The sequence below is a fragment of the Salvelinus namaycush genome, chromosome 23 (assembly GCF_016432855.1).
Source record: "Salvelinus namaycush isolate Seneca chromosome 23, SaNama_1.0, whole genome shotgun sequence".
Lineage (NCBI taxonomy): Eukaryota > Metazoa > Chordata > Actinopteri > Salmoniformes > Salmonidae > Salvelinus > Salvelinus namaycush.
The window spans coordinates 43,248,703-43,261,142 of NC_052329.1; the positions used below are offsets into that span (position 1 = coordinate 43,248,703).

Here is a 12,440-nt window from a genome sequence, read left to right on the forward strand (position 1 = left end):
CTCCAATAAATCGGTGTCGGCATTGAAAAATCATAAATCGGTCGACCTCTACTCTGGAGAGCCTTGCGGTTGTGGGCGGTGCAGTTGCTGTACCAAGCGGTGATACAGCCCGACAGGATGCTCTCAATTGTGCATCTGTAAAAGATGAGGGTTTTAGGTGACAAGCCTTCTTCACCACGCTGTCTGTGTGGGTGGACCATTTAAGTTTTTCAGTGATGTGTACGCTGAGAAACTTTCCACCTTCTCTACTGCTGTCCCGTCAATGTGGATAGGGGGGTGCTCCCTCTGCTATTTCCTGAAATCCACGATCAGCTCCTTTGTTTTGTCGACGTTGATTGAGACGTTGTTTTCCTGACACCACACTCCGAGTGCCCTCACCTCCTCCCTGTAGGCTGTCTCATCGTTGTTGGTAATCAAGCCTACTACTGTTGTGTCGTCTGCAAACTTGATGATTGAGTTGGAGGCGTGCATGGCCACGCAGTCATGGGTGAACAAGGAGTAATGGAGGGCGCTGAGAACGCACCCTTGAGTAACAGCAGGGTGGAGATGTTGTTTCCTAACTTTACCACCTGGGGGAGCCCTGCAAGGAAGTCCAGGACCCAATTGCACAGGGTGGGGTTGAGACCCAGGGCCACAAGCTTAATGATGAGCTTGGGCAGGGTACTATGGTGTTGAATGCTGAGCTATAGTCAATGAAGAGCATTTTTACATAGGTATTCCTCTTGTCCAGATGGGATAGGGCAGTGTGCAGTGTGATGGCGATTGCATCGTCTGTGGACCTATTGGGGAGTTTAGCCAACTGAAGTGGGTCTAGGGTGGAAGGTAAGGTGGAGGGGAAGTGATCCTTGACTAGTCTCAAAGCAATTCATGATGACAAATGAGATTTCTTGGGAACAGGAACGATGGTGGCCATCTTGAAGCATGTGGGGACAGCAGACTGGGATAGGGAGAGATTGAATATGTCCGTAAACACACCAGCCAGCTGGTGGATTTGTGAACTGAAGATGCGAACAAAAAGGAGGTATTTGGACATAAATTATGGACTTTATTGAACAAAACAAACATTTATTGTGGAACTGGGATTCCTGGGAGTGCATTCTGATGAAGATCATCAAAGGTAAGTGAATATTGATAATGCTATTTCTGACTTCTGTCGACTCCACAACATGGCGGGTACCTGTATGGCTTGTTTTGTGTCAGCGCCTTACTCAGATTATTGCATGGTGTGCTTTTTCCGTAAAGTTATTTTGAAATCTGACACAGCGGTTGCATTAAGGAGAAGTTTATCTAAAGTTCATGGATAACACTTGTATCTTTTATCAATGTTTATTATGAGTATTTCTGTAAATTGATGTGGCTCTCTGCAAAATCACCGGATGTTTGAGGCAAAACATTACTTAACATAACGCGCCAATGTAAACTAAGATTTTTGGATATAAATATGAACTTTATCGAGCAAAACATACATCTATTGTGTAACATGAAGTCCTATGAGTGTCATCTGATGAAGATCAAAGGTTAGTGATTAATTTTATCTCTATTTCGGCTTTTTGTGACTCCTCTCTTTGGCTGGAAAAATGGCTGTGTTTATCTGTGACTAGGTACTGACCTAACATAATCAGATGGTGTGCTTTCGTCGTAAAGCCTTTTTGAAAATCGGACACTGGTGGGATTAACAACAAGTTTATCTTTAAAATTGTGTAAAATACTTGTATGTTTGAGGAATTTTAATTATGAGATTTCTGTTGTTTGAATGTGGCGCCCTGCACTTTCACTGGCTGTTGTCATATCGATCCTGTTAATGGGATTTAAGCCATAAGAATTAAGCAGCATGGCTACCACAGCATTCTGCAGCGATACGCCATCCCATCTGGTTTGCGCTATGTGGGACTATCATTTGTTTTTCATCAGGACAATGACCCAAAACACACCTCCAGGTTGTGTGAGGGCTATTCGACCAAGAAGGAGAGTGATGGTGCAGCATCAGATGACCTGGCCTCCACAATCACCCGACCTCAACCCAATTGAGATGGTTTGGGATGAGTTGGACCGTAGAGAGAAGGAGAAGCAGCCAACAAGTGCTCAGCATATGTGGGAACTCATTCAAGACTGTTGGAAAATAATTCCAGGTGAAACTGGTTGAGAGAATGCCAAGAGTGTGCAAAGCTGTCATCAAAGCAAAGGGTGGCTACTTTGAAAAATCTCAAATATAAAATATATTTTGATATGTTTAACACTTTTGGTTACATGATTCCATGTGTGTTATTTCATAGTTTTGATGTCTTCACTATTATTCTACAATGTAGGAAATAGTAAAAATAAAGAAAAACCCTTGAATGAGTAGCTGTGTCTAAACTTTTGACTGGTACTGAAGGTTCTATTTGACTCAACATTCCATGACGTACACTAAATCACAGCTGGCCTGGTACATTGCTTACTGCCTCCATTCGGGATTCACTGTTTCAGTTTCAATGACTCAATATATTGGACAAAAACGGATTAATGTAATTAAGCCTGGGAATATCAATTCAATCTGACTAGCAAGGGAAATGATCACAAGTCAGTCATAACGTGGCTAATAGGCTAGCGTATCTATTTATGTAGCAAGCTAAGAACACAGAGCCATTCTGAGGCTGGTAACTAATTATCTTATCTCTGGGTCTTCCTTTCCTGTAGTGGTCCTCATGAGAGCCAGCTTCATCATAGTGCTTGATGGTTCTTGCGACTGCACTTGAAGAAACGTTCAAAGTTCTTGAAATGTTCCATATTGACTGACCTTTTATGTCTTAAAGTAATGATGTACTATTGTTTCTCGTTGCTTATTTGAGCTGTTCTTGCCATACTATGGACATGGTATTTTACCAAATAAGGCTATCTTCTGTTTACCACCCTGACCTTGTCACAACACAACTGATTGGCTCAAAAGCATTAAGGAAAGAAATTCCACAAATAAACAAGACACAACTGTTAATTGAAATGCATTCCAGGTGACTAATTCATGAAGATGGTTGAGAGAATACCAAGAGTGTACAATGCTGTCATCAAGGCAAAGGGTGGCTACTTTGAAGAATCTCAAATATAATATATTTTGATATGTTTAACACTTTTTTGGTTACTACATGATTCCATATGTGTTATTTCATAGTTTTGATGTCTTCACTATTATTCTATAATGTAGGAAATAGTACAAATAAAGAAAAACCCTGGAATGAGTAGGTGTATCCAAACTTTTAACTGGTTCTGTAGCTACTAGGAAGATCGCATGTCATTGGAGGAGTGGGCAAGTAATTGAATTGTCCCCCTCATATCGTTTTTCTGTGGCTATACACAGCTAGAGATGTAAGACATCTCCAGTTAGCTAGCGTCTCTTGTGTTTGCAAATTCACTCTGGCTATCTAGCTCGCTACTCCAATTTCAGAGCACAGAATAACTGATGAATTTAAAAACCTGAATATAACCGGTGTCAGTAAACGTAGGCAAAAAAAAGTAATATTTTGTCATGGACTCTCTCAATAACATGTAAACAGCCCTAACCAAATCTGCTAGGGCGAGTAAAATGGTCAGAGTGAGATTTCTCTCATTTGTGTCTGGAAGTAGCTAGCTAGCAAGCTAGCCAACTGGCTTGGGTGCGACAAGCATGCATTCGCAGGCAAGCTGGAGAAGGACGAGTAGGCTACAATTCCACATCGTTCATCAGTGAAATGTTGACGGACAACTAGCTGAAAAAGTTTGAAAAGATTTATCTGATGTTACTTCGTTAGATTTTAGCACACCTTGCTCTGGCTAGTATTCATTTTTGATCTAGTTGATGTACATAACTGAGGGAGAGAGCCTGCTTTTTCATGGTTGTTTGTTCAAAAGGACTGTAAAGTTGTCAAATGTAAGAGGACTCCCCTGGTATTTGCAGAAATCCATTCAGGTGTATTTTGTGGCGAATGCATTCTAATGATCTAAAGTCACGCTGTTGCAAATGCCTGTAAACACACAGTCCAGTTTAAAGTGAATGATCCCAGGCCTGTGGCAAATGGCTTGTTTGCATAAAGGCCTACTATAGCCTTGATAGACTCCAGTGCTGAACCAGAGATGTTTTTATTCAGTTTTATTTACTGCAGTGTATATTCATTGTCCAAAAGCAAGGCTGCTTTCCCACTCTATATTGCTATATAATTTTCACAAAATGTCTTAGTATAGGTAATTCCCAAACATTGCAAGAATTTATGAAAACATGATAATGACCATATCAAAGTGCTCCCTTGTCAGAAAATATATATTTATAAATATATTTTTTAAGTGTCATATTATTCTTGGTGTGTATATGAACAGATTTTAATAAGATTAAGTTGATAAAATAATGTCAGTTCCACTTTAATTACCCTAAAGCCACCTGGCCCATGGATATAATTGAGGGAACTTCGGGTTATGAGTCAACCCCTGCAAGTGTGTGTGGGCTAGGGGCTGTGTAAGGGTCCTGGGGAGGAAAAAAAAATCTCATAAGAGGTTAATTATTGCATTCATTATGCCTATAGGAGACTGGAAAAAAAACGTGAAATAGATAAAGGGGAAAACTATATAAGCCAGAAATACTGGTATGGCATGAGCCATCCAAATTATACATGTCGTGTGTGTTTAGTAGCCGTTAGTGACAGTCTGGAGTGAGTTCAGGAATGTGCGACATCGTGTCAAAGCCCAACCCCAGGCCCTCAAATGACTGTCCACCGCACGAGCTGTGAGGGACGATGCAGTGCACCATGCCAAAGATGAACATCGTATCACAAACAAGAACAAATAGTTCCCCGTATTCCCTCCCTCATTTTCTGTCCCACGAGTTAACTGCAAAAACAGGTAATGGTGTCTAAACTGGTTCTTGATAAGAGTCCTTACACATTCCATGAGGGTGCAAATCTGTCAATTCTCGCGCCACGTATTATAACGTTTTGAGTGCGTCTGGGAATGTATTTTCAGCAGACACATGCACATGTTATAACTACCTACATCCATATGAAAACATGAGCTGACGAAAGTTAGGCTGGCAATAACTTAGGTAACTAACTAGCATTAACTATCCATCCGTCAAATAACTAACGTTATGGTCTAGCTAGCCAGTTATCTAATTTAAGGTTGCCGCTAACGTTAGCTAGCTGAGAAGCTCTCCAAATTAACAGGAGCATTGTTATATAGCGACATGCTTAATACTTTAGCTAGTTGAGCGATACTTTGCTAACTTCCCAAAGCAAATAGTAAGCTAACTGTAACTAAATTAGCTAATTAGTTTGCTAGCAGCCAAAACAAGCAACATCGTTCATCAGAAAATGTACTCTCATTCACACTAGTGTTTACCAACTCTGCTCAGTCTGGAGACGTCTGGGCGCTCGCTCGCTGGCTGGCTGGCTAACGTCAGCTAGCTTGCTAATGTTGGCCAGTGTCGTGACATTAGCTAGCAGGCTAACTTGGTAGCTACTCCAAGTCAAAACAAGTTTATTTTTCGAGTCTATGCTGGCTAGCTAGATACCCACAGCCATCGTTGAAGTGTCTGGGTTTATTATAAACATGTCCATCTATTCTACTGCGCGAGCTTCGATCCACACTCACCGGCCCGAGTTGTGTCTGTGAGGTCGTGGTTGGCGACGCTCCTCGGGAACTCCTTCAGTTTCCTGCCGCTGAGGTTGAGACAACCAGTTGCCGAGGCTTCGTCTAATGCCCTGTCCAGAGACCGATTCCAAGACGCAGGACCCGGTGCCCCTACTCCATTGCCGGGAGCCCCTACCACTCCAGAATTACCGACCGCAAAAGTCGGTCCAGTGTTCTCCGCAGACAACAACACCGAAGCCGCCATTACACACCTAGCTAACTCCCACCGATTCTCCCTACCCTGCCGTTGATAGTACGCAAGCGCAGAATGTGAGGGCAGACTGAAGCGTCGTAGAAGGGAGAGGCTAGTTTGGGAATTGGCCATGCGCAGTGATAATACAAATGTAAGCTCTCACTCCTCCCCATCCCATCCATACTTTCAAAGTAATGATATATGAATGACATCATCTACCCTTGGTGTGACGTTCCTGACTGATTTGGATTTTACTCTCACAATCATCTTGTGTGAATGTCACTGTTCACTAGACTATCATTAGGCATTTCATAGCCTAAAAATTATGTCGATTGAGCAGTGGTTCTCAATAGGGGGCCCAAGGGAGTTGTTTACAGGGGTCCCTGAAAAAGCAGAGATGAAACAGAAGAACCATAATATAAATCTAACGAAGTAGCGGGCCTCAGAAAGGAAACGTTTGAGAACCCCAGCAATAGTACTTAGGTTATGGCCTATAATGAGACGATAGCCCAACAATGCAAGTGTGGCTGACCGACCATTGGTCTGCCTGACCACTAATGAAAACAGCTAGATTGGTTGAACCTTTTATAATCCAAAAGGTAACAAGGTCAAATCACATTCAAGAGCAAAACAAACAAACAAAACATAAAAGCTTCCTCCACTGAACTGTCCACTATCCCACTACAGTACTAATTCATTGTATTGCAACAATATAGAATTTACTCAACAGGTATCAGTCAGTGCTCAAATTATCAATGAGAATAACCACAATTAGACAAAGTTTACAAAGTTAATAAAAAACAAGGCAACAGTAAACATGTTGTCCCCCACGAATGACGCAGCCCCCCCGTTGGGCCACTCAGTGTAAATTTGTAAATGATGGATCTCTATGACAAGACATCATTCACCCACGTTTAGTCAAAATCAGGCCAATGGTGTCTGAGATATTTCGTAGGTTAGCTAGACTCATCCCTGAGCATGTTAGCCAAATTTCTTCACTCTGTGCCCATGCGCCACCATGTGGTCCATATGAATCTTCTTGTTGAGTCTTGACAGTGTTTGCAACATGTGCACCACATTTTGTTACAATATGAATATCCTTGACTGATTTATATGCATTTATGTGCCAGACCATGCCCATGTGAATTATTATTGGTCAACAGTAAACATGTTAACCCCCACGAATGATGTTGTTTTAAGTACAAGTCTGGAAAATATTGTGTTTTGAGAGACCTTTGTCCATAGATGTCTTCAGAAAGTATTAATTCATACCCCTTGACTTGTTCCACATTTTGTTGTGTTTTACCACCTGAATTCAAAATGGATTAAATATACACTGCTCAAAAAAATAAAGGGAACACTTAAACAACACAATGTAACTCCAAGTCAATCACACTTCTGTGAAATCAAACTGTCCACTTAGGAAGCAACACTGATTGACAATAAATTTCACATGCTGTTGTGCAAATGGAATTGACAACAGGTGGAAATTATAGGCAATTAGCAAGACACCCCCAATAAAGGAGTGGATCTGCAGGTGGTGACCACAGACCACTTCTCAGTTCCTATGCTTCCTGGCTGATGTTTTGGTCTTATTTTTTTGAGCAGTGTATATTTAATCCATTTTGAATTCAGGTGGTAAAACACAACAAAATGTGGAACAAGTCAAGGGGTATGAATTAATACTTTCTGAAGACATCTATGGACAAAGGTCTCTCAAAACACAATATTTTCCAGACTTGTACCTAAAACAACATCATTCGTAGGGGTTAACATGTTTACTGTTGACCAATAATAATTCACATGGGCATGTGAATTCAGCCCCCCTCTGAATTAGAGAGGTGCGGGGGGCTGCCTTAATCGACATCCACGTCATCAGCGCCCAGGGAGCAGTTGTTGTTGTGGGTTAACTGCCTTGCAGGGCAGAATGGCAGAATTCAAACCAGCGACCTTTCCGTTACTGTCCCGATGCTCTTAACCGCTAGGCTTCACCATACAAAGTGTAATTATTAACTTTACAATGTTCTAAAGGATATCAAAGTCTGCTTTTGTGGTTGCACTTCTGTTTGAAATTCAATGCTCATCTGAGGGACCTTACAGATAATTGTATGTGTGGGGTACAGAAATGAGGTAGTCATTCAAAAATATGTTAAACACTATTATTGCACACAGAGTCCATGCAACTCATTATGTGACTTGCTAAGCAAATGTTTACAGCTTAATTTATTTAGGCTTGCCATTAAAAAGGGGTTGAATACCTATTAACTAAAGGCACTTAAGCTTTTCATATTTTTTTGTTGTTGTAAACATTTCAAAAAACATAAATCCACTTTGACATTATGGGGTATTGTGTGTATGCCAGTGACAAAAAAATCAAAAGTTAATCAATTTTCAATTCAGCCTTTAACACAACAAAATGTGGAAAAAGTCACGGGGTGTGAATACTTTCGTGCAGATCGGTCATTCGGTGCCGGAAGAGTACCGTCACAGACAGAACAGTTATAAAAATCTTTGGTAGCGTTTGAAGTGTTTTTCACAAAATTCAAAATGGTGGAAAATTCATCATGGCGAACCTTATTGGTCCCTGGCCTTTGGAACATGTGTTCCTTGTGAGGTGAGGGACCTAGCTACCAAATTTAATGACTTTAGGTTAAACGGGGTTAGGCCCTTGACCTGTCAAATTAAGCATTTTCAATCTCTTGTTATAGCGCCACCATCTGGCCAATCAGTCTAATTTTGTAAATGACCTCAATGGACACGGATCTCTCTTTACGGGTTTGTTGTTTAGGAACAAAACTGATGCATCCTGAGTTTAAGGTGGCAGGGACAAAAAGAGAAACGGATCATTTATCTGTTTACACAATGGAGTTGAAGGCCATACTCTTGGCTGCAGAGTGGGTGGAGGAGGTGAGGCCAGACAGAGTAGTCACCTGCCCTGACTCCTGTACAGCAGTGATGAGCTTAAATACATTTTTGACAGGATGTATTGTATGTGGTTTTTCAGTGCTTATATAGGGTGAGACAGATGGGGGAATTTGTGATGTTCCTCTGGGTACCAGCTCATGTGGGAGTAGAAGGGAAGGAGGAGGTGGATGTTATCACCATGCAGGCTCTTAAACATCCTAATGTTAAGATGGAATTGTCAATCAGGAGGAGGAGGAGTCAAGGGGTTGATAAAAACAGTGGTTAAAACAAATGGCAAGAGTTGTTGTGGAAACGGGAGGGAAAGGGAAGAGACCTGTATACGATTCAGGAAAAGGTTGGGTCAGGGAGGTCATCAGGCCGAGAGAGAGAAGGGAGGAAAGTGTAATCACACGTCTGAGACTGGGACCCAGAACGCTCAATAGTACATTGAAATTGGCGAAGAAACATCCGACTGGGAGGGGTGTTCATTGTCAGGAGGAGATGGAGACAATGGAACACAATTTTATTTCTCCCCAATTTCGATCTTGTCTCATCGCTGAAACTCCCCAACGGGCTCGGGAGACGAAGGTCGAGTCATGCGTCCTCTGAAACATGACCCGCCAAACCACGCTTCTTAACATCCGCCCGGTTAACCCGGAAGCCAGCCACACCAATGTGTCGGAGGAAACAAGGTTCACCTGACAACCGAGGTCAGCCTGCAGGCGCCCGGCCACCAAAAGGAGTCGCTAGAGCACGATGAGCCAAGTAAAGCACCCCCAGCCAAACCCTCCCCTAACTCGCTCTACGCTGGGCCAATTGTGTGCCGCCCTATGGGACTCCCGGTCACGGCCGGTTGTAATACAGCCTGGGATCGAACCCAGGTCTGTAGTGACACCTCTTGCACTGCGATGCAGTGCCTTAGACGCTGTGCCATTCGGGAGGCCAGTGGAACATGTTCTATTTCAGTGCCAGAAATATGGGAAGGAAAGAGAGCGATTGTTATAAGATTTGAGGAGTAATGGGGTTGAAGAGCCGAGATTAAGTGAACTGCTTGGGAAATCTTCAGGGGATGTAGTATTTAATTATGTATTTTGTTTCCTTAGGGAGACGAGACTATTGGGTAGGATTTAGACCTTCCGTCTCTGGTCCATACTCCAGTCCAGTTGGTGGTGGTAATGCACCTTAAACTTGGTTGCCAACCACCATTAAAAAATCCACAGAAGAAGGGAAAAAAACAACCTATAGGCAACTATGGGGCAAACAGACGGTGTTGGCTTAGATTGTTGATAACATATTTTGTAGTGCACTTGCAGCGGTTCATAGGTGTGGGCACCTGTGTGATGAGAGCAAAAGGAGACGTAGGGAAAAGTTAAAGGTGCAAGGAGATGTTTTAAAGAAAAAAAGGGGAGTCAGGAGAAGCTATGGATGCAGTTTTCTATGTATGAGATGACAAGGGCGTTGGAGGGATGCAGGTGGACTGCTCTTGGAGAAAATAGGGTGTGTTATGTGATGTTTAAGCATGCACCGAACAGTGTGTTGGAAGCAGTGTTAGGGTTGTATAATTAGGTGTGGAGGACTGGGGTGATACATGCTGGGTGGAAACATGCGGTGGTGTTGCCATTTGTAAAGACAGGTAAAGATCCCGATGGCCAGCCAGTTATAGGCCTATCGCGTTGACATCCAATATGTGTAAGTTGATGGAATAGATGATAGTGAGTAGAGTGATGCACTGTATTTCTTGGAAGTTAGGGGTTTGTTGAGCGTAGCTCAGAGTGGGTTCAGTGGAGGAAGGTCTGCCATTGATGCCCTGGTGACAGTTAGTACAGAGATGGCCAAGGCCCTGATGATAAAAGAGGTGATGAGTGTTGTGTATTTGGACATTGAGAAAGCTTACGATACCATGTGGAGGGATAGGTTGTTGATCAAGCTGAGTGCATTGGGCACTGGGGGACGTCTTTATAACTGTGTCATGAACTTCGTGTTCGATCGGGTCATGCGGGTGAGGGTGGGCTCAGAATTGTCAATGTGGTTTGAAGTGGACAATGATACTCCTCAGGGAAGTGTGGTTAGTCCGGTGTTGTTCACCCTGATGATAGATTATATATTTGAAAAGGTGGGACAGGGAGTGGGTGTGGCTATGTATACTTATGATGGGGCTGCATGGAAGAGAGGTGGGAATGTGAAATGTGTGATGAGGAAGATTCAAGAAGCTGTGGAAGATTGGTCTCTAACATAAGGGTTTAGGATGTCTGTGGCCAAGTCCTGCTTGGTGTTTTCTAGGAGAAAGGATACAGATGTTAGGCTGCAAATATACAGTCAGGATATAGGTGGGAATGTCTCAGCCTGTCTCCTGTCTCAGCCTCCAGTATTTATGCTGCTGTCTCAGCCTTCAGTATTTATGCTGCAGTAGTTTGTGTCAGGAGCGTATTTCTCCTGTCTTATCCGGTGTCCTGTGTGAATTTAAGTATACTCTCTCTAATTCTCTCTCTCTTTCTCTCTCTCAGAGGACCTGAGCCCTAGGACCATGCCAGATGACTCCTTGCTGTCCCTAGTCCACCTGGCCGTGCTGCTGCTCCAGTTTCAACTGTTCTGCCTGCGGCTATGGAACCCTGACCTGTTCACCGGACGTGCTACCTGTCCTAGACCTGCTGTTTTCAACTCTCTAGAGACAGCAGGAGCGGTAGAGATACTCTCAATGATCGGCTATGAAAAGCCAACTGACATTTATTATTCCTGAGGTGCTGACCTGTTGCACCCTCGACAACCACTGGGATTATTATTATTTGACCCTGCTTGTCATCTATGAACATTTGAACATCTTGGCCATGTTCTGTTATAATCTCCACCCGGCACAGCCAGAAGAGGACTGGCCACCCTCATAGCCTGGTTCCTCTCTAGGTTTCCTAGGTTCTGGCCTTTCTAGGGAGTTTTACCTAGCCACCGTGCTTCTACACCTGCATTGCTTGCTGTTTGGGGTTTTAGGCTGGGTTTCTGTACAGCACTTTGTGACATCAGCTGATATAAGAAGGGCTTTTATAAATACATTTGATTGATATAGCTAGGGTGTCTGAGTTTAAGTATTTAGGTATGTGGTTTGATGAGAGGCTTACATGGAAGTGTAGGAAGGTGCTGAACCTCATGAGGGCGGATAGACAAACACTGTTGTGTATGTATCAGGCATTGATCAGGTCATTTTAAGGATTATGGGTGCTTTGTATATGAATCGGCAGCCAAAACGGTACTACAGCGCCTGGATAGGATACAGTCAAGGGCCCTGAGATTGTGTGTGGGTGCCTTCAGGACGACACCTGTTGAGGCATTGCAGGTGGATAGTGGGGAACTGCCACTGAGGATAAGGTGGGACAAACTTGGATTAGCGTACTTGGCGAGGTTGAAAGGGAGTTCAAAAGGACATCCTGCGAGGAGTGGGTAAGCAGAGGGCGTACGGGTGAACAATTGAGCAGAAAGTTGTAGAATATGGACTGGGGGAGAGCGAGATCAGGCCGGCAATTGCATTGGGGAACGTTCCTCCATGGCTGTTTCCGAAACCAAGTGTAGATGTGGATATGATTGAGAGTAGGAGAGAATGGGGTGAGGCAGGGAATGGAGAGATACATAGACAATCGATTTTATTCATTTTTAAAGGACATATACAGATGGTTCAAAGGATCCAGTCAGCGGTAGGGCAGGGGTGTATATCCCAGATTTCAATGTT

At 43.1% G+C, this 12,440-nt stretch overlaps 1 protein-coding gene across 4 annotated transcripts in view; it reads right to left on the reverse strand.

The window, feature by feature from the left end:
* LOC120018459 (DISP complex protein LRCH3-like) overlaps positions 1 to 5,873 on the reverse strand; it is a 78,274-nt gene extending 72,401 nt beyond the window's left edge. For all 4 annotated transcript variants that reach the window (XR_005472225.1, XM_038961678.1, XM_038961677.1 and 1 more), the window contains exon 1: positions 5,590 to 5,873. Coding sequence is in view for 3 of the 4 variants with exons in the window: in XM_038961678.1 (XP_038817606.1) it covers positions 5,590 to 5,833 (244 nt within the window). In the remaining variant the exon portion in view is untranslated. The remainder of the gene's footprint in view (positions 1 to 5,589) is intronic.
* Positions 5,874 to 12,440: the final 6,567 nt, after the last annotated feature.